Source organism: Artemia sp. Qi Xiang Cuo, chromosome 16, assembly GCF_049724085.1.
Source record: "Artemia sp. Qi Xiang Cuo chromosome 16, ASM4972408v1, whole genome shotgun sequence".
Lineage (NCBI taxonomy): Eukaryota > Metazoa > Arthropoda > Branchiopoda > Anostraca > Artemiidae > Artemia > Artemia sp. Qi Xiang Cuo.
Window position 1 is genome coordinate 43,327,625 of NC_142809.1, and position 25,129 is coordinate 43,352,753.

General features: G+C 34.0%; 1 protein-coding gene across 2 annotated transcripts in view; it reads right to left on the reverse strand.

Annotated features, from left to right (window-relative positions):
* LOC148942934 (uncharacterized) overlaps positions 1 to 25,129 on the reverse strand; it is a 60,873-nt gene that overhangs the window by 19,675 nt on the left and 16,069 nt on the right. For both annotated transcript variants that reach the window (XM_089102551.1, XM_089102550.1), the window contains exons 6-13: positions 23,033 to 23,057; positions 21,257 to 21,347; positions 15,119 to 15,153; positions 13,532 to 13,641; positions 8,598 to 8,747; positions 6,202 to 6,334; positions 3,059 to 3,324; positions 1,814 to 2,085 (exon numbers count right to left, since the gene is read on the reverse strand). In XM_089102551.1, the coding sequence (XP_088958677.1) occupies positions 1,814 to 2,085; positions 3,059 to 3,324; positions 6,202 to 6,334; positions 8,598 to 8,747; positions 13,532 to 13,641; positions 15,119 to 15,153; positions 21,257 to 21,347; positions 23,033 to 23,057 (1,082 nt within the window). The remainder of the gene's footprint in view (positions 1 to 1,813; positions 2,086 to 3,058; positions 3,325 to 6,201; positions 6,335 to 8,597; positions 8,748 to 13,531; positions 13,642 to 15,118; positions 15,154 to 21,256; positions 21,348 to 23,032; positions 23,058 to 25,129) is intronic.

Consider the following 25,129-nt stretch of genomic DNA (forward strand, 5'->3'; position numbering starts at 1 on the left):
ACCCCCCCCCCCACCCAAATGTTTGTCACACTCAGAAACAAAAATGAATATAAACAAACTTTTAATGTTGATTTTTTTGTAAAACCCCTCCCCCCCCCCCCGAAAAAATCCTGGATACGACCCTGGGCTATTATAAAAACGAGATCGGCATGCTCCACTCAAATACGAAAGCTTTAAAGTCAGGGATGCATACACAAGTACGGATCTTGTGAGCATCATTTTTTCGTGCCAGGTTTGCAGTTTCTTTCAGATTCGATCCAATATGCGTACACAGATATGTAAGGCAACTAGCAAAAGGAACTTCGGGACTTATTGAACATCCGCTTCCTTTATAGAAAAACGGTAGAGCAACTGTTTGTTTTTTTAACATTTTTAAGGCTAAACTCCTCAATTCAAAGCTTAAGTGAGTTCATTCAATTATCACTACTAGGCCGACACAGACTTTATTCGAACTAAAATTTTCCACCGAACTATACAAGGTTTTAGGAATGGCAATTTGAAATTAGTAAGTTGACTGAAAAATGAACAACTAATAATGTATTTTAAATAAGGAAATATTTGAGCAGTACTGAACTCATTTGTCCTAGAGCATTAAAGAATAAAAAAAAAAAGTAAAATAGAATATACTTGATGGTTTAATGTTCCAATTATCTCGTTGAAAATCTTCATACACCTTAGGTGTCTATGTGCTTAACAGAATGCAGTACTTGCGAACCTCAGCGTTGGCTAACCTTTCACAAAGACAAAGGACCTTTTAGCGAATTCTTCCAAGGGACTATCTATCCTTTAGAGCTGCCGAGACTGAAAAGACGATGAAATTTGATGCCCTTTTTGGGGAGAACGTGTCAATCAAAACGGGTAACACCACAGGGAACTCCCAAGGTGACAAGATTACTTGAATGAGAATTTCTTTGGGCTATTTTTTTACGTTTTCCGAGCAGGTATGCTAGAACATTTTTAGAAACTGCCCTTTCCTGAACGTTAAAGAAAATCTGCCCCATTTAATTAAACATACAAAATTCATTCTTTCTGGTGACATAAGTTTCATTAAAACTAAATATCTCTATTTCCAGCCCAAAACATAAGAAGTTAAATGATCTGACTAAGAAATTCGGGAAATTGGGTGCCGGCTTTTAGTTTTCTGTCATTCTTTTGGATCTCATATCCAGGCCCTAAAACTTATGGCAGGACCACCCAATCATTAACAAAATGGTTTGACCAAAAACAAAAAGTTTATAATGGATGAGATGGGGGGGGGATCCTTTTAGGCACCGCATCCTCTTAATCATAAATGAAATTTCTACAGAGCCTCATAGACTGAACCCTATTCCGGTTTCACAAAGAAGCAACAAGCCTATCAAAAAGCTAGTAAAGGAGGAAGAGGGAGGAGGACCTTGGAAGGGAGGGAGAGGGAGGATCTCTCATCAACCATATCTAATTATTTTTTTTGCAGGATACCAGTTTTGACAAGGTCTAATATACCCAACTCCAACTAAAGTGAGTATGTGAAGAATTCTAAAAAATTCTAAAAACATGCAAAATTATAGGTTTCTTCTCCTTGGATGCTCATGAGCTACCAGTAGACAAAAAAAAACCTATTTGGTCACAACTTAATCATTTTTGGTAGTAATCCTGATTTTTAGGGATATCCCTGATAAAACGTAAAATTAAGTCAATTTGTCATTTGAAACTAAAACTAAAGAAAAAAGGTTTTGGCCATGTTTGCTTCTAAACACCTTTCAAGTTATCATCATCATGGCGTCTAACTTACATTAAAAGTAAAAATAATAATAATAACCAAGGGGATACTTACTGCATTTGCCTTCTAATTTCTTCTCTTTCTTGTTCAATTCGTTCTCTTTCAATTCTCTGACGGTCCCGCTCGAGCCTCAAAAGCTCTGCCTTTTCACGTTCCAAAGTTTCTCGCTCCATTCGAAGACGTTCTCTTTCCCTATCAAGAGCAACTGCCTCCTGTCTTGCACGTTGCTCAAATTCTCTTTGCTTCTCCATTTCAACACGTCTCCGACGTTCCTCTTCACGACGTTCCCTCTCAAGCTCTCTTTCACGCTGACGCTCTCGTTCATCCTAAATATTTCAACGCGATTATTCTTTGACCTTGCCAAACTTTCATGGGGTTATGCATCTTTCAATTTCACGTTTTTTATACAACTACATCGTTATATTATATACAAAGACAAAACAAAGAAAAAGGGGACCCACCCCCGTGAAACGGAATTTTCTTACTATATAGCTATATTACTAAAGCGAATCCAGACAACAGTAGAAAGTGTTTTCGGGATGTGATTTTTAGCGCCAAAGTAAAATTATTACCCTCGTGGCTTTATTAGAGCCTACGGGTTTCATTACTTTCCTTATTTTGTTAATCAACATCTTCATGAAAGGAATTGTTTGAGAAAAACGCACAGTTTCATAACTGAGAGGCAACTAAAAGCTTTTTATTGAGATAGGTGGGTTAGGACCATGGAATCGGGGTCAATTATCAAACAATTATCTTTTCAAGTCGACAGTCGCGAAAGTCTTTGTTAAGTCCACATTTTGTCCCTTAGATCAATAGAAAACACGGTACAACTGGAAACCTACAACTAAGGCCTTATTTCTCCGAGAAGCTTAAAATCTGTTTTTGTCATCAGATCAGTCAGGCCATAGTAGTTTTATGACCATATATGAATCTATTGGCAAACGGGGAATCTACTAGCAACGAGAAAACGGCATTTCACCGAATATTGGCCGGACATATGCTTTGAAAGATTTGCCCTTCTAAAATTAACTTTATCTCTTCTGATCCAAATCATGCTCTCAAATATCTTTGTACCTGATCTTCTTATTTTGGCAAAAGGTGTTCAACCCTTCCTTACAAGTTCCCTAGAAGTAGTGCTAAACACAGCAAACACAGCAAACGCATTTTCTTTTCATATTTACAATTTATGGGGAGGATTCTCCTTGTCCCTAAGGAGGGTCTCAAACGCCTCACACTAGGTTATAAAACATCTTTGTGACCCTGTAATCAAAAAGGTAAAAGCTAGCTTAAATTATTTACCCTTATCGCTTTGTGAGTCAAAACTGGAGCTGGCCTAGGTGGTCGAGCTCTCCTTGCAGAGCGTGGTCCTCTTCTAGAAGCAGCTCCCCCTCTGCCACCAAGGCCTCCTCTGGGACTGGGCCCTCCTCTAGGGCTGGGTCCTCCTCTTGCTCTAGGTGGTTCTGGTCGTCGCGGAGAGCGTATTTTAGCCTTTTCCACCGGTTTCTTGTCGACAGATTTACGTGCCAAACCATTTTCAGAAGGCTTGACTTCGGCTTTTTTCTCAACTAAAATCAAACAGAATGTAACTTTAAAGCCCGAACCATAGGATATCGCAAATGATTTCATTTTAAGTCGGTCCAGAAATAGCGTACTAATCTTCAAAAAGTTTGTTTTTATTAAAGCAAGATGTTTTTACTGAAAAGTGTGAAAGTAGGAAACCAAAATCGTAATTTTCAGCATAAAAACAGTACCTTAAGAAACACTAGTTTTAAACAATAAGAATCCTACAGGAACCATCTATCCTGTGCACTGAAGATAGCACCCTTAAAATCTTATTTTTAATTATGGTCTTATTAACACCTTAACAGTCTTAACCAATTCTAGCTTGCTCTTCGATTTATAAATAAGGTTAAATTGTCACAATTACGCTATTAGCAATTTACCTTTCTGTGAAGTATTGACATGGATCTGATTTTTTTTTTATTACTTAATGACTGCCTACAAGTGATCTTAAAGATTCCAAAGACTAAAAGGTGCATTACAAAAACACTTTGGCCCTGAGTAATTCAGAAAAAGCGGCAGCAAAGCCATTAAGAGTAACTTCAACCTTTGAACACGTTCTTTTTGAACCGTTATTAATGAAAATGTTACCAGTTATGTCGCAGGTATTTTCCAGATTTTAATACTGTTTTATATCAAGTTCTAATCAATACTTTCGATATTCTAATACACTTCCGAATTCTAGTCAATACTGTGGAAATAGCTCATATATTAAACAGATGTGAATGTAATAATTTTAGTAAAAATTTAACCAAACGACTCTTTGGGTCATATTTTTAAAGGTGCGCCGCACCAAACAGTGCAAACCGACATAATTTTGAAAATATCTGTAAAAATATATGACCAAAATAAACATTGGCCGGCGTCCCCCCCCCCCCCCCGTGAAAAATAAGGCTTTCCAAATTTGATGATTTTATTTGAGTTTTATTTTTTTAATTTCCGAAAGGGGGAGGGAACTTTGGTACTTATGTATTATGCGCCACTCACAGTTTACGCTGTGTAAAATTTGAGAACACACCACTTTTTCGTTAGTTTAGAAACAAATGTGGGCTATAGATTTGCATATTAAGAGGGAGAGGGGGTAAAGTATAGCGAGTCTCCATACAAAATGTGTTTGGTACAATTATTCTGTATATTAGATAAAGTGCATTTTAAAGCCAAATATACGGCCATGAACACCGTAAAATAACAAAAATGAAAGGCACAAATGACATAAACTTTGATCAGCGATCATAATAAAACACTTAAATGAAACACTACATTAACCTAATAATAGTACTTAATACTTGGAAAAACGGCCATTGAAAAAAAAAACAACATTTAACACTTAAATGAAAAATTAGGTTAATATAGTGTTTCATTTTAAGTGTTTTATGATGATCGCTGATCAAAGTTTATGTTATGTGTGCCTTTCATTTGTTATTTTACTGTGTTTATGGTCTTATATTTGGCTTTAAAATACACTTATCTATCCATCTATCCAGCATGCAGAATAATTGTACCAAACACATTTTGCATGCAGACCCAATATACTTTACCCCCCATCCCCAATTTGAAAATCTATAGCCAAAATTTATTTCTAAAGCAAGGAAGAAACTAACGAGAAAACCGGTGTGTACTCGAATTTTACACAGCGTAAACTTAAGTGAGTGGCGCATAATACACAAGTACCAAAATCCCTTCCCCCATTCAAATAAAATTCTCAAATTTGGAAAGCCTTATTTTCACCGGTGGGGGGGGGGGGGGGGTAAACGCCTAGAAGCAAAATAAACGCCAAATAATCGTGTGAAGTCAAAAACAGTTGTGTATATTACATTAAGCTTCTTACGTACCCCCTACATTTTTTGGCGCTTAAATGACACATTCATAAAACAATATGAGTTATTTATACACATTATTTATCTTGCTGAGCCAATGGATGATCTTCTAATTAGATTTATCTTAGTATTCGAAAATTAATGTTTTTCTACATAACAGCTAAACGAACAAGAATGGTAGTATCGAAATCCACATTTACATTACGCCTACGCCATTTTAGCATTATGTTACGCCACATTTACGTTACGTGTTCCTGTTACACACAAAGATCATATTTGACATTGTCAAACTTCTGCGCTGAAAAGAAAAAAAAAAATTCTCTACACAATTTCTCCAGTTTTACACATTTGTTTTCTTTTCATATTGACTTCGCTAGACCTGACAAAGAAAAATATCAGCACAAACCAACAGGACTCGACCAAATATAGAAAACACTGAAAGGGGCGATATTTCGAAATGATTCATTTGCTGTTTTTCCTTCATCTGTTTTTTTCTTCCAAAACTGTTCCACTCCCTAAACTCGGTGGACCTGAAGATATTTCAAAATGGGTTATTTGAACGCCCAATCACATTTTAGGATTTCCAGGTGTTTTGCTAATTTTTATTATAGATAACGTTCTACTTGCCGTCTAAGAAAAGAGGCAGGGAGATCACTTAAGTGAGCGTTAACTGATGTATGATAATTTATAGATATATGCCGTTTTAATAGGATAGAATAATATATTCAGTTAGTGGGTCTTTTTCTACAGATAGTAAACCAGTCACTCATCCTAGCTGCAATGGGGATCGAGTCCCGGACCCCGTATTACCAAACAGACCCTCTTGATTATACTGCCACATGTTTATAGGAGAGATTAGAGCAAGTAATATAAGCATTTAAGCACCGAGTTTACTGCAAAATAAATAGAAGAAACCACACTTTAAGGCTGACGACTTAGTTAGGAGGGGCAGACCCACTATCAGTGAGTCGAGGTTCAGGCCTTCAAGGTCCATTGCCTCTAAGCCCCAAAAACTATGCTCCATTTATGGTTGGGGGGAGGGAACTAAAGTAGGAGTCAGCTTACCTTCCTTGGGCTTGGGAGCTCCCGCAGTCGGTTTACCTTCCTTGGGCTTGGTAGCTTCCTTTTCCTTCTTTTCGGCCTCTTTCTTTGTTTCTTCCGATGGCTTCGGTTTGGGAGGCGTTGTATCACTCTTTGCCTAAATAAAAATTACAGAAAATTGAAACGAAGAAATAAATTTGAATGTTTTACAATTCGAAAACAGGCTTTAGATAGTTCATTTTTTACAAAATGAAAGAAACCCAAGTAAGAATTTTGTACAACAATATTTAAAGCTGGGCCACTTAAAGGCCAGTTGTACTCAAAGTTCACTTTCTGATCAAGACTTTCTTTCAAAAAAAAAAAAAAAAAAAAAAAAAAAAAAAAAAAAAAGACATCAGTCAATAACCTTTTATTCATATTCGCGAAATTTTATGACTATCCCTCTATATGACCTAATATACACTTCAAAACAATTTAATATTAAAATCTGACACAAATGTTTATAAAGCTTTAGTTCAGCATAAACACAACAACCTATTTCGAAGGGGGAGGATACGAATTTCAAAACAAAAAGGCAGTAAACTATGAAAAAAACGGACACCGGGGAGAGAGATATTAAAAAGTTGATATTTCGGAGCCCCCCCCCCCTCTATATCTATATTAACATGAAGTATGTCCTTGTCTAGGAGAAATTATCCCTTCAACACATCTTGGCATTGACTGCACTAGTATAGCACATATGGTCCTGACTTCGTCATGATAGAACCACACATGAATAGCACTTTCTATCATTTTTCCTTTTGTTATTACCTCAAATTGCAGCTTGGAGCTATCTAAAGATGTTTCCTTGTGAAGCTCCAGAGTTGATATTCGAAGCTCTTTTCATTGTTGTTTAGCTATGCAATCCTTTTTAGCTAAACGGTTCTTGAGAATATGCTTGAAGTTTTATATTATTTAGGTGTAGCAAACTACTACGCCAATCAAATAACTTAATTTTATTTCCATGCAAAAAAGCCTGGACTCATTTTAGGGCTACATTGCCACACAGAAAGCCTCCAAATTGAAAAACTGATATACTAAAACCAGTTAAACGAGTAAATTACAGCCTCTAGGCGGATATAATCGGTTTGAAAAACTCGGGGCAATGCTGGTATAAAAAAAAAAAAATAAAAAAAATCGCTGTCCAGATTAATTCAGACAAGTCCAATATTACACATATATCGTTGCTGTCGCGAATAAAGGTTGTAAATAACATCTTTGTAAAAAAATACCTTATGACAATGGGTCAGACAATGGAACAAAATCCATTTATGTTCAGTTACAGTTTGCCCTGTGCCCTCTTACATTGCCCTGCAAACAGATATTAGAAGCAAACACCTACAATGCAAGAAGCAAACATACATTATGTATCATTTAAACAGTAACAGCTCTCAAGTATTGTGCAGTTGCACAGCAGCCGCTACTGAGGAGGTCAGTTGATATTTTTGCTAGGAAAGGGATGCCAGAAGGCGCTCCTTTCCCATTATTTTAAGTTTCACCCCTCACAAAGCAAAAATAATCGTAATCTAAAAATGCTTACAATTACAATCTAATAAATAAAATTCATTTGTAATTAACCCCGAAAAAATCCCTAGAAGCCGAAGCATCAGCTTTAATTTAAAAAAGAGAAAAAAGAGAAAGAAATACTACCCCACTAAGATATTATGAAATTCTAAAATAAAATCTCAGTAAATAATGTCATTCCCATATATTGGTCTTTCAAGGACTTCTTTTTTTGTAAAAAAATTATATTCCTCACGGCTTTGCCCAAAAAACTTTCATAACGCAAAAAAAGATTTATTCACATGTATTTCTATCATTTTTTAACGAGTCGGAAGGGGGGGGGCAGCAAACCAGGTACCCCCTTTCCAAGATATTATGATAGATCTTTCATCAAGATCGATCCAACAAAACACCATTACATTTTTAATCAACCCCGAAAATCCCCTGATGCCCAAGCATCAACGCAAACGTTGAGCAAAAAAAAAGGTACGGATACACTATCTCACTGAGATAAAACAACGTCATTAACACCAACGACGCCATGGAGAAACAATCTCATTGAGACCCATCAATTTATTTTTAAAAATCAAATCCACTTCAGAAAGTTTTCTCCTCAGAACAAATTGTCAGCTTCACATCGAGTTCTAAAATACTTCCGACTACCCTAATTATGAACTATGTCCAGTGTAGAGCTGCATTAGCACGTAAGGTGTATATCCTTTCTACCTTTCATTCACAATCACGAAGGTCAAACTTACGGTGTAAATTTCAACTTAGTAAACTGGCATGCAGCCAAAATTCCTTAGTGTAAACTAAGATATAGAAAAAAAAACAACAACAACAAATCCCTCAAAATTAATGATTTCAAACCAACCTACCCTTTCGATAGTAATAATTTTTCCATCAAGTTCGGTTCTGTTGAGCGTTTCAAGACACTTTTCTGCACCGTCGCTTGTTCCCATTGTCACATACCCATAACGTCGAGCACCGGGAGTCTGGGCATTGGTAACAATCTTGACACCATCAACCTAAAGGAAAGCATAAGGGCATAAGAGGATAGCCTATTTATCACAAATTAGACTGCAATTGGATTCAACAACAATTGGAAATACAATAAAACTATCATTTAATCTAATCACAACTATTTTCAGTTATAGAGTGAACATTGCTAAAGCAGTTTAGAGTAGATAATAATTGTCTACTAATCGAACCACAAAAGGGATAAAAACTATAGATTAAATTATTGAATCGAATATTACGACTAGCGAACAAAAACAAAGTAAACTTATGCAAATCCTTTTTTCAACATAACTACCCTTTATCTGGTGATAATTCGTGTCTTGATTATTATAAAGCGCTACATTTTTCATGTTATACTATACAAATACTATATTCTACTAATTAAAGTATTTAGATTTTCATCATTCCCTGCAAATTATCTAATGGAATACAAGTCAATTATAGTAGTTATTTTTTTACTTTTCATACACAAACATTTCATTTACTTTCATTCTTGAAATCTTCATACATCCATAGAAAAAGTTACGAAAAATTACATTTATAGGTGGCTTTTTTCAAATTTTCCAGAGGAGGAAAGAGGAGGAGAATAATTTTATTATTAATATTTAATATTAATTAATATTTTCAAAATGTTAATTAACATTTGCAAGCAAAGCTACTCAAAACTGAGCTCTACTTTTACGCATTATATATATCAAGTGAAGTCAATATCACATATTTCTATTTGAATCATAGAAAAGCGAGAATATTATCCAAACCATCCGAGCTTAAGTGTCCTTTAATTCCACTAGTTCATTTTTATGAAGTATTATGAAGTAAATATTAATAATTTTATTATTATTATTTAATATTAATTAATATTTTCAAAATGTTAATTAACATTTGCAAGCAAAGCTACTCAAAACTGAGCTCTACTTTTACGCATTATATATATCAAGTGAAGTCAATATCACATATTTCTATTTGAATCATAGAAAAGCGAGAATATTATCCAAACCATCCGAGCTTAAGTGTCCTTTAATTCCACTAGTTCATTTTTATGAAGTATTATGAAGTAAATATTAATAATTTTATTATTAATATTTAATATTAATTAATATTTTCAAAATGTTAATTAACATTTGCAAGCAAAGCTACTCAAAACTGAGCTCTACTTTTACGCATTATATACATCAAGTGAAGTCAATATCACATATTTCTATTTGAATCATAGAAAAGCGAGAATATTATCCAAACCATCCGAGCTTAAGTGTCCTTTAATTCCACTAGTTCATTTTTATGAAGTATTATGAAGTAAATATTAATAATTTTATTATTAATATTTAATATTAATTAATATTTTCAAAATGTTAATTAACATTTGCAACCAAAGCTACTCAAAACTGAGCTCTACTTTTACGCATTATATATATCAAGGGAAGTCAATATCACATATTTCTATTTGAATCATAGAAAAGCGAGAATATTATCCAAACCATCCGAGCTTAAGTGTTCTTTAATTCCACTAGTTCATTTTTATGAAGTATTATGAAGTAAATATTAATAATTTTATTATTATTATTTAATATTAATTAATATTTTCAAAATGTTAATTAACATTTACAAGCAAAGCTACTCAAAACTGAGCTCTACTTTTAATTATATATATATCAAGTGAAGTCAATATCACATATTTCTACTTGAATCATAGAAAAGTGAGAATATTATCCAAAACCATCCGAGCTTAAGTGTCCTTTAATTCCACTAGTTCATTTTTATGAAGTATTATGAAGTAAATATTAATAATTTTATTATTAATATTTAATATTAATTAATATTTTCAAAATGTTAATTAACATTTGCAAGCAAAGCTACTCAAAACTGAGCTCTACTTTTACGCATTATATATATCAAGTGAAGTCAATATCACATATTTCTATTTGAATCATAGAAAAGCGAGAATATTATCCAAACCATCCGAGCTTAAGTGTCCTTTAATTCCACTAGTTCATTTTTATGAAGTAAATATTAATTATTTTATTATTATTATTTAATATTAATTAATATTTTCAAAATGTTAATTAACATTTGCAAGCAAAGCTACTCAAAACTGAGCTCTACTTTTACGCATTATATATATCAAGTGAAGTCAATATCACATATTTCTATTTGAATCATAGAAAAGCGAGAATATTATCCAAACCATCCGAGCTTAAGTGTCCTTTAATTCCACTAGTTCATTTTTATGAAGTATTATGAAGTAAATATTAATAATTTTATTATTAATATTTAATATTAATTAATATTTTCAAAATGTTAATTAACATTTGCAAGCAAAGCTACTCAAAACTGAGCTCTACTTTTACGCATTATATATATCAAGTGAAGTCAATATCACATATTTCTATTTGAATCATAGAAAAGCGAGAATATTATCCAAACCATCCGAGCTTAAGTGTCCTTTAATTCCACTAGTTCATTTTTATGAAGTATTATGAAGTAAATATTAATAATTTTATTATTAATATTTAATATTAATTAATATTTTCAAAATGTTAATTAACATTTGCAAGCAAAGCTACTCAAAACTGAGCTCTACTTTTACGCATTATATATATCAAGTGAAGTCAATATCACATATTTCTATTTGAATCATAGAAAAGCGAGAATATTATCCAAACCATCCGAGCTTAAGTGTTCTTTAATTCCACTAGTTCATTTTTATGAAGTATTATGAAGTAAATATTAATAATTATATTATTATTATTTAATATTAATTAATATTTTCAAAATGTTAATTAACATTTACAAGCAAAGCTACTCAAAACTGAGCTCTACTTTTACGCATTATATATATATCAAGTGAAGTCAATATCACATATTTCTACTTGAATCATAGAAAAGTGAGAATATTATCCAAAACCATCCGAGCTTAAGTGTCCTTTAATTCCACTAGTTCATTTTTATGAAGTATTATGCAGTAAATATTAATAATTTTATTATTAATATTTAATATTAATTAATATTTTCAAAATGTTAATTAACATTTGCAAGCAAAGCTACTCAAAACTGAGCTCTACTTTTACGCATTATATATATCAAGTGAAGTCAATATCACATATTTCTATTTGAATCATAGAAAAGCGAGAATATTATCCAAACCATCCGAGCTTAAGTGTTCTTTAATTCCACTAGTTTATTTTTATGAAGTATTTTCATCAACAAATCACATTGTTTTAATAAACCTTGCTTACATATTATTTTGATACATGTTTAATATTAACACCCAGATTTACACGATAAATTTTGAGGTGGAAAGAAAAATGCATATACCTCAACGGTCCTTCTTTTTATGAAATTTTAAGCAAGTAAAATACGTCAAATTCAACCTATAAAAGAATTATTTGTATAAAGATTTGTATGAGGTTACCCCCCCCCCCCTTTTTTTTCACATATTTCCTAAACTAAAAAGAGAAAATACTTACGAGTATATTGACAGGCATAGTATCTCTGTCTGTTTTTAAATCCTTAAAGAAACAGCTACGTGCAAAAAACTAAAAAATCTTATTTCCACTCCTCAGTAAAATTAATGAACATTTGAGACATTTCCCCCAGAAAACATGCTTCATCACAACAAGACTCGCAGTTTTCAGATGAGAGAACATTTCAAGTCACAAACCCATTATATTACTTTCATTTTCATAGAAACGATTTCCTAACAGTCTATCCTTTAAAAAGTTACTTCCGTATAAAATTATCTTCCTTGTAAGGTAGAAATTTATACAAATATCAAATGCTGTTTGGTCTTAAAAAAACTATTTTCATCGTGGTTGAGATTTTCTAAAATTATTTACATAGAATAGACAACATCGTTTTTCATTAACATTTCATCTAAATCAATCATCAAATGTATTTGGCGTAGCTGAAAGTTAAACAACCAAAAAGCGAAATGACATCGAACAAGTCAACATAAAAGGAGCTAAAAAAAGGTAAAAAAAAAAGACAAAAAGGAAAAAAAGGTTAAAAAAAACCGACTATTTAAGGTTTGACGAAAGAGAACAAAACCAATCACAGAAATTTCAAATAAAACCAGCGTTGACAACAGGGACGTAAACAGAAGGAGGGCCTTAACTCCCCCCCCCCAAAAAAAAAAGTCCCGGATGTTTCCCAATTTCTGTGCAAATCTTACTGAAATTTTTCTTTTTTACTGTCCTCCCCGGGTTCACTGCGTACGCGTCTGATTGGAGATTACGGGGAAGAAGGTAGAGGCAGGAAGTAAGTAGCACAGAACGAAACGGGGCAACAAATACTAACTGAAGCCAGAGCTTCAACATACAACTAATAATGTGCCACAAATTCGTCTTTAAGACACCAAGAATTGATACGTTCCTTCATCGTTCAGTCCTAATTAACAATCCTCCTTTGCAACCTCCTTTCAAACCCAAAAATTTACAGTATTTATATAAACTACTTGCAGCCTAATCTGGGCTTTCTAGTTTTTTCTTACCACCTTGCTATTCCATTAAGCAGAATTATTCCATTAAGCAGAAGAGTAAACAGTCTTTCTCCGTCCTGAGAATGTGCTCAAGCCATCTAAGATGCTCTTTCAGGATTCATGTCGTGATTAGGGTCAAACGACTTCGCTCATAGAGTTGCATTTGACTAACCAACAAGCTTTTGCTGCTCTAAAATCGGTAAATTGAAATTTTCAGTCACATTTGAATTTACTATCGGAAGTGATAAGGTGTAAAATATTAAAGACTTATCAGACGGATTTAAAACTAAAAGAGCTTGAATGAGGAAAAACGCTTACCTTGCCACATTTGGTTAGATGGGCCTTAAGATCAGCAGCTTTAGTGTTTGGAGATAATCCCGAGACCCACAGATTCCGGCTGGCAGCACTTCTTGCCTTCTCCGCCGCCGCTAAAAAAACAACCAACATTTATATTAAGTAATACTTACATCTACAGGGTGTCCCAAAAAAAAACGCCGGATTTAAATCTACTATAAATGGAATTTATTTATTTGAAACAAAGAAACAAAACACACCAGTCTAACCACAGTAAAAAAACACCAATTATACGTGAAACTTACATACAAATATAGCGCAAATAATATACGTATCCAGTGCATAATTTGGCGAGCTGAGCAACTCATATGTTCAACTTTCAAGTGTAATTTTGATGACTATCCAATCAGGGAGGGGACTTCAGATTGACTATACTTGTACTTGGGTCAGGACACAAGCTATGTAGTTCTCCCTGGCGACAGGATCAGGCAGATTGTTGAATTCTACAGGTTACCGTCTTGGGCTAATGGGGCGACAATTTCGAGCCATGAAGGGTACCATCTACAACCATGTCTCCGAAACCAGCCGGTCGGCTCGAGGTCAGATTTGACTGTGTTGAGCCAAGTTTGGGCTTGTCATCCACGTCGTTTCCTCCAATCAAGCGCTGGTTTGCAGCGTAAGCTTTGATTTGTAAAAGTTCCGGCCGGTTTTCAGCAAGCATGGCCGAACCAGGACAAGCAGCGGCGTCGAATGATAGTTGTTATGTTGTACTTCTGGTCACGTCGTTGGCGGATGATCGTGTTTGGGATTCGGTCGCTGAGACGTAACCCCAGTATGCTCCTCAGGCATCTGTGTTCAGAAGTATGCCTCGGCGACTTTTAAGGGCCACGCCTCGCAGCCGTACAGTAAGACAGATCGGACTAGGGCACCGTAAATACGGATTTTGTTCTCCGGTGCATTTCCTTCCTTTTCTATAGCAGCTTCCACAGTTGTGCGAAGATAACGGGATTTATTGACACCTTCAATCTGCTTTCGATTAAGGACTAGAGTTTATGTCCAGGGCATTAGACATAGCATATATACGATATCCACATCACCTGCTACTACCACTGCGAAGAACACCCAGTCTGGCTCTAAATACATCCCAACCAAAACGCGGCATAGTCAACAAGTACTTTAAAGGTTAAAACAATTAGATAAAAAAAGCCAAAAAATAAAATCACAGGCTTAAATGGCGAATAAAATAATTTACAATAGATAAAGAGCTAGTATTTACATTTTGAGGCTTAAAATTGCTTGGAACAATGTACTTGAAGGAAACTGAGGGTAATTTTCATGATTAATTCGCTACTCTTTCCTGTTTATTACAATACTTCATAATGTTTATATCATATATATTATTAACTTACTGTCATCATTCTTAACCGTGAATCAGTGTTCACATTATTCACTTTGTCATGAAATAAGGTACCCTTTTTAACAATTCTTAGGAAACAATGAGAAAACTTTTCTTAGGAAATTATGGAAAGTTTTATAGAAATTAGGGAAAGTTTTTGTGGAAACTTTCCATAAAAACAAACTACACCTTAAGTAATCGAAAACAAAGCTCACCTTTCTTCTTCGCCGCTTCCTCATTGGTCTCTGAGCTGTAAAATTATAAAATATGTCAAAAATTTAGTTAACAAAGGACAAGAATTTAGGACTAAATAATGTCTGAGACCCCACATTCTGAAAAAAAAAAGGAAAAATGGAACATTTTTAGCGAGTAACCAAAATAGAAAATGAGAAGAAACAGAAACAAAAATAAAGGTTTAGGCCATATTTTTACATCATTTTTTCATATTGACTAGGGTATTCAGTCGCTTTCCGAACAAATTGTCATTAATAGTTTAAAGATAATTAGTTGAGCTATGTTCGTGAAACCTTAAAAAACTTGATTTTGAGTAATTTCTGAAGGATAAATTCACCTGGCTTGATTACTGTCTTTCTAGGAACAAAGAGTTCATTCTAAAACCGATCTTTTATCTTATGCTTCGCTTTTTAAATTCTTTTCATCGTACTGAAATTGGCAAAAATATTTGTGTTTTTCTTATTTTGTTCGTTTTATGGGTCTTACCTCGTTTTTTTTTTGTTCATTTTTATTTATTTGAAAATTAAGGCATAAATTACAAAGAAGACGAATAGTTATAATAATAACACTGCATTTGGCTTATTATTTCTCATACAAGCACACTGCCTGTTTACCCCCCCCCCCTAATAAATATCATGATTTTGACGAATTTTCCTAAAATCACCCATAATGTTCATTTAACTATCCTATTTTCGCTGTTCTACACTGTTTATAACTTTCCAACTTTGAAACTTTCCTTGAGACACAGCTAAAGTTCCCTACAAACTAAAGTTTCCTTCAGATTTAACTACAGATCTTCATGCTGAAAAATAAGTTTAAAAAGGTACAATTCTTGTTACAAATCTTGTCTTAGAAACCAAGATAAAATAGATAGAAATACTTTTGAAACTTGACCCTGTTTGAGAAAGGTTTTCCTGAGACAACTAAGACAAAAGCATTGTTCGAATTGGTGTAACAGCTTATCTTAATCGGTGAACAGTGACAGTTACTATCCTTCAATTTTGGACAATAACGTGATCAAGGCGAACAGCGTTAATAACAATAAAATAGAACATCGTTCAATTTTTCTGATTAATATTTGTATTGAAGCCTTGTCCTAATTGATGTTTTAACTTGTCTTAGTTGGTGAATAATGTTAATAAAAACCTTTGAATTTTTGACAAAAACGTGACTAAGGCGAATAGTGCTCATAGCACTAAAATAGAGTGTCATTCTGTGTTTCTCATTCATATTTGTATAAAGACAATTCGAGACTCTAGCTTCTGAATTGCAATTGATTCCGACGGGGTGGGGGGGGGGGGGTCTCATGTAATTTAAGTACAAATTAGGAGTGCAATACAAAAGAGGAAGGGATAGTCTCTTCAAAAGGTCTTCTTAATTTATAAAACAATACCAAATCTGCAATCTGCGATTTTTCTTTTAAGATGCTTCTAGAAGCATGCAATGGGCACTCCTCAGATTAAAGCTTCAAAATATTAAGAATTTTGACAAATCAGCTTTATAATATATGAAACTCAAACTCTTATCAGATTGAGAAGGAAATCGAGTGTCCCGAGCCGTATTGGCCTTAGAAGACTTGGTGCTACTATAAGTAGTAAATAGTATGATTCCATAGCAAATGAGCTCGGACTTATATCGATTCATTAGGGGGGAGGGGGGGGGGTTAAGATGCAGTTATGCTGTAAGAACTCGCAAAAAGTAAATGAATTAAGAATTTTGTTATTTGAGTGTTTAATTAGAAAGGACATTTTACGTCAAGATTATCGGAAGTAGTAAGACCATTGTCCATTGTAACAAGACCATTGTAATAAGACCATTGTCCAGAGTTGTGATCTATATTTTTGACATACAAAGTACGGAAAAACGACCTTTCTGGCTTTTAAATGCGATTTGATCAATTAAAATGACAGATCAAATGAAGAAAAGGGTCATTTCTTTGCCTTTGGGAATGTACCAGTGAGCTTCTTACCCACCATTAGTAAATAGAACGAAGGGCACCTTCAAAATTTTTCAGGGAAGTGTTAAAAAGCTGAGTTTTCAAGTTTGAAGGCAGAATGTGTCATATTTTTTCCGAATCGTAAATCCTTACATTTAATCGACAAAATACAACTGTTAGTAGCCCCTAACCTATATTGCAGTCGAGGCTACAGTTATGGCATTTAACAAATAGCTAAATAATAATACCAAAAAAACAAACAAAAAAAAACAACAAAAAACAGCAGACTGAGACCCACAAGTCCCCTTTGTAATAAAGGGGCTCCAAAAATTATTCCATTTGACAAGACAATTCATTCATGTTGGAAAAGCCACTGCTAAGCGTGCAGAACCAGTGATTACTATATGAAATAGAACCGAGGAAGTCAGGATAATACTCCTTATTACTTTCAAGTACTTTATAACCTTCAAATTATAATTAATTACAAAATATTTTTATATATTAATTATAAAATATAATTATAATTAATATTGTAATTAAATTACAAAGGTCACTTTATAACCTTTTACTTTGTAATTAACAAATGATTTGTCGTTCCGACAAACCACGAAATCTTTTGAAATTTTGACCTGATTAGTCAGACCTTAAATAGCTGAAAAAAATACTGAGCTCTGGTGAGTAAATGAATTAAGGGGTTGGTAAGATCTTTTGTTCGTTCCCCTTTGGGTTCCTCTATTCTTCAGTCAACGGCATAGAAATTGGTTTTACAGGTAGTTAGAAAGACTTTTCATGGGTTATTAAAAGGCCATTCTCTGGACGTTGCCATTTTTGTTTTTCTTTCTGAAGGGTATTGAATATCTCTCAAATGGCATTAGTTATTTTTTCGTCTAGTTTCTACAAGGTTGTTTTGTTTGTTTGATTTTAAAATTTTTTTTTAGTTTTTCAAAATTTTCTATTCAATCTTCAAGCTTTATTACAGTGTATTTAGATAGCCACACAGGCCACTAAACTTAATGGCTGCTTTCATTTGCAATTTTTTTCCCTTGAAATAAACACCCCTCTCCAACAAAACACCCTTTTTTTCGAACAATTTTGAACTTAAAAAGCACTCATCAAATATCTACAACTTTGTTGGTTGGGATACAGCAACAGGAATACTAAAACATAGAGGAAAAATATATTTTGGAGTAAAAAGAATATCGTAGATTCTCACAGAAGAAAGTTGCCATGACAGACAGCAGTCGTTAATAAATCAATGACCAATTTATGTTACAATGTACATACAAGATTTTTAAATCGTCCAACTTTTACAGCAACAACTAGTTTTTCTATTAAATTATCACTACCCTTCTATGGCTAATGCTGTTATTTAAGAAACTTGTCAAAAAATATATGCTTATTTGCCTGATAAAAGCGATTAATTATAATTCAGTCCGCTTAATAGCTAGATAAAGCAATTAAATCTGCTGCAATGGCAACTAAATTGCGATGACAAGCAACATTTATCTCGTCTGAGCACACACTAGAGCTCAGGGCTCATCCGCCTCTGCTACTTTACAGGCCTGACATAAGATGACAAAACCAGACCAAATTCTCTACTTCCTAATGAATAAACAATATACTTAATGGATGAAACCGTGCCTGAAAACTCGAGGGACACCGGTTCAAACCTGCCTTTCGCGAGGACTTCTCTCTCGAAAAGCGGCGGCTCTTAAAAAAAAACGGACATTGTTTCCTCTTGCATTGCCCACAAGTGACATTGCACTATGTCTCAAACAGCTTTGGGCTATGACGACTTTGTCTTTCTTTTCAAAGAAAAACTGAATGCCAGGTATAGTATAGATGATAAGGAGTAATCTGCTTGGATTCAATTAGCTTTGCGAGCCAGCTTTTTCAGTCTTATGTAAGCTATGATGGTAAAACTTAAAAATAGGTTAGATTATGTTAGATTAGGGTAGGTTGGGATAAATATGGTTCTAAGCATCAGAAATGGGTTAAAACCCTAAGCTAACCTAAGCAAACCTAATCTAACCTGTCATTACCAAACCTTGTATTAAATTGAAAAAGTTGACTGGCAACACTGACTAAATTCAAGGAGAAAAAACGGTATTTCATACATTCACCAATTTGCGGCACGTTAACATAATATATATATATATATATATATATATATATATATATATATATATATATATATATATGTATATGATTAACTATTCTACAATATAGATAATTAACTATTAGGTATTTAATAGTTACTTAGTTTAGAATTCTATAATATAGGCAATTAGACATGCATCTGTAATACAGACGATTAACTATTAAGCGCTTAAAAGTTACTTAGTTTAAAATTCCTTAATATAGACGATTAGACATGCATCTGTAATACAGATGATTAACTATTAAGCATTAAATAGTTACTTAGTTTAAAATTAATTTGAGTCTGTGATTTGATGAGACTATTAATACATACTTGATATACATTAGATAAATAAAATAAAAAAATAAATCAAGGGCCTAAAGTTGCTCATCAGAATTTGCCATGCAACTCGCAAAATTTACAGCAAGACTTGGTTCGGCTAAAACAGTCAGTCAGGAGCTTTGTTCATTGGGCTAATCTGTTTTGTAAATTCTAAAAAATTTCAGCTAGTGGTAACCTGACAAATAGTATAGGCCTTTGAGGTCTTCATAAAATAATCATTGCCCGTTCAGATTTGCAGCATTCACTAATTTACATTTTATCTCCAAACACTTTAGATAGGCTGATAGGAGATAGGCCAACTAAGATTAAACAAAAGTATGTCCCAAAAGCAAACACGAAGAAAGTTCATGTGATAATAAATCTGTTTTTTTTTTTATTATTAGTGCGGAAACGTTTGAGACAGAAGCAGTAAGACCAAACTACGAAATGCTGAGAGAAATCGAATTCCGGACTAACTTATGACATTAGGAAGAGAAAGGTACGGTAAATGGTGTTTCTTTTAATAGCATTGTTAATGTATTTCTTCCCATCTCTCCTGTTAAGAAGAAACAGTTTGTTTCTTACATTTTTACGTTGCAAATCAACTGATAACTTATTGGAGATGCTAAAAAAACCGTGTCATCTACGATAATGCGAGTTTTTGGAAAGGCTTGAAGAAAATATTGAAAAAAGGAATACCCGAAGCATTGGAAAGGTAGAAAAAACGAGCAAGTCAAAAGTTAACAAAGCTTAGTTTTATTATGTTTTTAGAAAGCCAATTATTCTAGGATAACTGGACGACTATATATTCAATTGATAGAAAATCTAGTTAAAAAAAAAGAAAAACTCCCCCCTGACTGATACACATTTTTGATGAAAATAGCAGAAATCAAACCATAATTTTTTTTTCTTAAAAATAAAAATTAGATTCACCAAGAAAAACAAAAGAGAAAAGGAAAAAAATAACCTACCTATCATGGTTTTAAAAAACTAAAATAGCTAAAATGCAGATTAATATCACATACTAATTCAATACAATGACAGTAAGAGTCAGATAAACATTTCGGAGGGAAAACCGTATTCCTATTGACGAAGAGGAATCAATTAAAACAAATATATACAATTAATGTTTTGATTGTGTATGTATTCATAAAAGCTTATTGTTTCTGAAAAAGGTCTGTGCTTTCCACGGCTCGATTTTTGCTTTTACCAAAAAGCACAAAGAAACAACTGAAGTTACATATCCAATGGAAAGTGTATTGTCTGCATTGTTTGACGAAATATTTATATGTTTGTGAAACTAAGAAATAGCTACTCAGAAATGTTTTTAGTTTTCCACGTGTCCTTCATTGAATCTTCACAGCCAAGGGTTTGATTAAAATCCACTATTATAAATGGAATCTTTAGAAATAAAGAAACCGGTATGTTGTGCCTCCATAGTTGCCAAGTAAGTCCAAAGGTGATGACCCAAAGAATTGGGACAAATTGGCTAATTATTCCGAAGTTGATCGTTCGTCTATTGGCCATAATTTAACGAATACAATGACATCCCCTGGTGCGAAGTAAGATGGATTTATTTCTTGGACCTACAGGACTTATGGGCGTATTTCAGCAGGAAATCTGCACATAAAGGAAATCTGCGTTTTCCTTCCACGGAAAGCGAGCCGCGTTTTAAATAGTACTAAAAAGGAAACTATGAATCGAGCCTCACTCAAAACAAACCTTTTTACAATCCCTTTCTCCTCTGTCTTCTTTACATCTTTGGCTTCCTTTTCCTTACCCTCTTCTATTGGCTCCGTCTTCTTTTCCAAATCTGAAGCAAAAAGAAATCTAAGTATGCTGGCTCTTCTGATTATTGTACAAAGGCCTAAATGACATGTACTGCTTCCACAGACGTCCCCAACCTGGTAGAACCATCTAAAACGGATGTCACCTGACTGTACCAACAACTGCCGCTCTGACAGAATGTGATCCAGAAGGACAATCTTCAAACTCACCAGAGGCGGAGGGGAGACTGTGCGCAATCTTGACTATGCTACTGAAATAGCTCAATCGGAGATATAAATATTCAGACGATATATTAAACACTACTAGGCCTAAATTCTCGACTGCTGTGGTGAGCTAGGCTAAAGCATACATATTAAGCTGGACCTTCCTGATGCCAGAGAAAGAGTGCTTCATCGTTCTTCCAAACTGAAGGGACAGATAAAGCAATTACTCAAGATCTTCATAGATGATATTGTATACATCAAGGAGACACTATTTAGTCGCAGTCACACGACAGACGTGTTTTTGCTCTTTCAAGTTAGTGCTTTCGAGCAAAGGAATTTTCAAAAAATTTCTATCGTCCCAACTATTATCTGGTAGATGTAGAATTTGACAGTTATGTGGGAATACTAGTCCCTCTTCCGACTAAAACATCTCCAGGTGTATCTCTCAATTCTGAGAAAGCTGTATTTAAGCTGCATCTATTGAGGTGCTTATACTCTTCATCGTTGATGACGACATTCATGGATTAGGATCTTAGCTAGTTGGCCAAGCCCTGAAATCAGTGACTAGAAATTTCTTCGACCATACATAATTGCTGGGTATGTTAAAAATTGCTCATTATTTCAAAATTACTGCATATATTCATTAAATTTCTTTCACGATAATCCAAGCTCTTCATTTACTATTTAATCAAGCAGATTATTGAAAATAACACAACGAAGATTTTACTGATCAATCTTGGGCACATGCCTATTCTTCCGCCATTCAGTGATTGTACTTCAATGATTCTCAATATTCTTCACTTAAGACCATAAACATTGCAGCTCACCATCTTCCAGCTAAAATCACCACTCTTCTGCACTTGAAATACATCAGCTTGTTTCAAATGCAAAGCCATCAATAGCATCACCACAGCACACCGAAAATATACTTAAACACTGACTATAATTCCCCACTTAACAAACATTAAGATTTACTTTGTACTTCTAGAAATTGATAAGTATTGGCAAGAACGAAGCTACTAGTTAAATCAATTGGATTAGAAACTTGAATTAGATACTGTTGAATTTAGCATTCGGTCCTCGCCACGAAGTGAGGACAGTCTTAATTCCCATGGGCATTGACACGACTATGTGCTCATATTTTACTAAATATTTAAAAATAAAAATTTCCAACCCCCTCCCCAATTTCAACTTAGATGGATTATTTATACAAGTTATCATAATACGGGTTACCAAAAATTACTATATTTCAATATGCCCTTTATAATGGACCCGGAACCTGGTATAATCTTAACCACTCCTTGGGTTTGCAGCAAATGAATACGGTAAATAGTATAAGAATAGTTCGTTTTATATACTTTAATTTTTGCTCTTAAAAATTCAGATACTTCTAAAAAAAAATACCAAGGGTATGCTTCGTTTGGGGTAATGAAAATGCTTTTCAATAGCCACAGGTTGAAATATAAAATAACAAATTGGCCTACTAAAATTGAACGAAATGACTTACCTGGCTCCTTCCCAACTGGCTCCTCCTGAAAACATATAAAATTAATATCAGTAAAATTGTATAAACATGGAAATAGGTACAAATTGCAAAATTATTAGGAAAAGTTCCATGGTTTTCATAGCAGGGATATGTAAATATAGCCCAGAGCCTAGTTCGATTTACTTCATTAGTTAATAAATAAGAAAACTTTACCGATTTTTTTTTCAATTCTTAGTTAGCTTTGAACTTTTTTTGACGAACAGATTCTTAGTTAACTAAAAAGTTGAAAATGTAACTACTATGAAGAATTCTTCGTTGTTCTCCAAAAAATTCAAACTCGGCAGCTCCTGCTTGCCTCTTGCAAAATATGATGACTCATTTAGGATTTTCCAGATTGAAAGATGCAACTGTTAATTAAAAGTGCTCATTCAACGGCTGCATTTTTAATGATATAGTTTACTTTTCTTCTTGTAAAAGGAAACAAAAGGTGTAAATTTTCAGAAAATGGTTGATTTCTTGTTAGCCCAGATGATTTCAGCCTTCATCATTATTTTGACTGTTTCAGGCCTCCCCTTCATAAAACTGATGGTCTGTTCCTAATGTCTTGTGTGGCTCACGTTATTGCAATTTCAAATTTTCTGCCAAACTATCCGTTCTATTTGCAAAAGCATGGTAAACTTTCTGGCAAAAAAAAAACTAAAAGCAGAAAAAGTAGACTTGTTATTCAACTAAGTTCTGTTAAATCAAACGCAACGCAGATATAGACTTTACACTTATTTTAGCACGTCCCGGATAAATTTTGTGAGGGCGGATCTTTGGGAGAGGATTCTCCCCTCCCTGTCAACGCAGGATTGATCATATGCTGAGTTATGCTGAGACCCTCCCTCTCAACGCAGGATTGATCATATGCTGAGTTGATAAACAAGCAAACAATTAGCTGAAGCGTCTCTTTATTGAATAGCTAAGAGTTGAAGGCTACTCATTGTGCTTATCGTGAGGGTAGGAGTTAGTACTGGAATACAAGATACAAACCCTATTGCGTTTAATTCCATTTTAGCTGTTATTGCCTTGTTTGATGTAGTCCTGCAAGTTCATCTGCATCTTCGAATCACCCTAAGTTATTCTGAGAATTGACGTGTGGTTTGGGTTCTTTCATATTCCTTGTTTTTAAAATATATATAATTCTAAGGTAAACCTCCTTTTTTTTTGGGGGGGGGGGGTAAAGGCCTAAGGTCTCTTGTCTTCCTTTGTAAATACTTACTAATTCGGAAAAAAAATTAACAAATTACTTGGAAAATATATCAAACATAAGAGAAATCCCTAGCTGCTTTAAGATGGGTTTGGGTCCGAAGATCCCCCTCCTTATATCGTACTTGCTATCTACATTAGTATCCAGCATGAGTCTATCTATTGGCGCTTCATCAGCTACTGTGCATCAGAAATGGACAAATTGACTCTAAAACTTGATTCAAATAAAATCAGATTCAAAATCAGAAATAAACTAAAATTTCTGAAGTTGTCCCGTACATTTTGAGCAACAATACCAGTTATTGAGCAACATACATTTTGAGCATACACGAGCATACATTTTGAGCAACAACAGCAGTTAGAAGCAAATGTACCATGAGAAACTACAAAATTCAGCTCAGGGCTTCCAGAGAAGTTCCCTTACAGTAACACATTTAAATGGCTGCTAAGAATGTTCGGGTGTGTTTCAAAACTCAACTATTACTTATGTAAACTTTTTTTTATTACTATTTATTGTTTTGTTCCGAGACAATTCATAGGACACAATTGTAATCGATCGATCAAGAACGGAGTACACTGTTAGTATCTATTGCTAAATTCGTTGTTCTATTATGTTATTTAGGCTTTATGTAATACCATGTTGGAGGTTGAAATTCTGAGAAGTATTCGACATTGTATTCGAGTTCCTTCGAAGTCCTTATCTTTACCAACAGTACACAGGAAATACCTTGTTGCCGTTTAATTTTAGTAAGATATACACGACTTTAATCGCCCTACAAAATGGTGGCCGAAAATTTGAGCTGACTTAGATCAAAACCACCATGACGGTAAAAAAAAAATAACTCTTTAAAAAGGTAAAATAAATCTTTT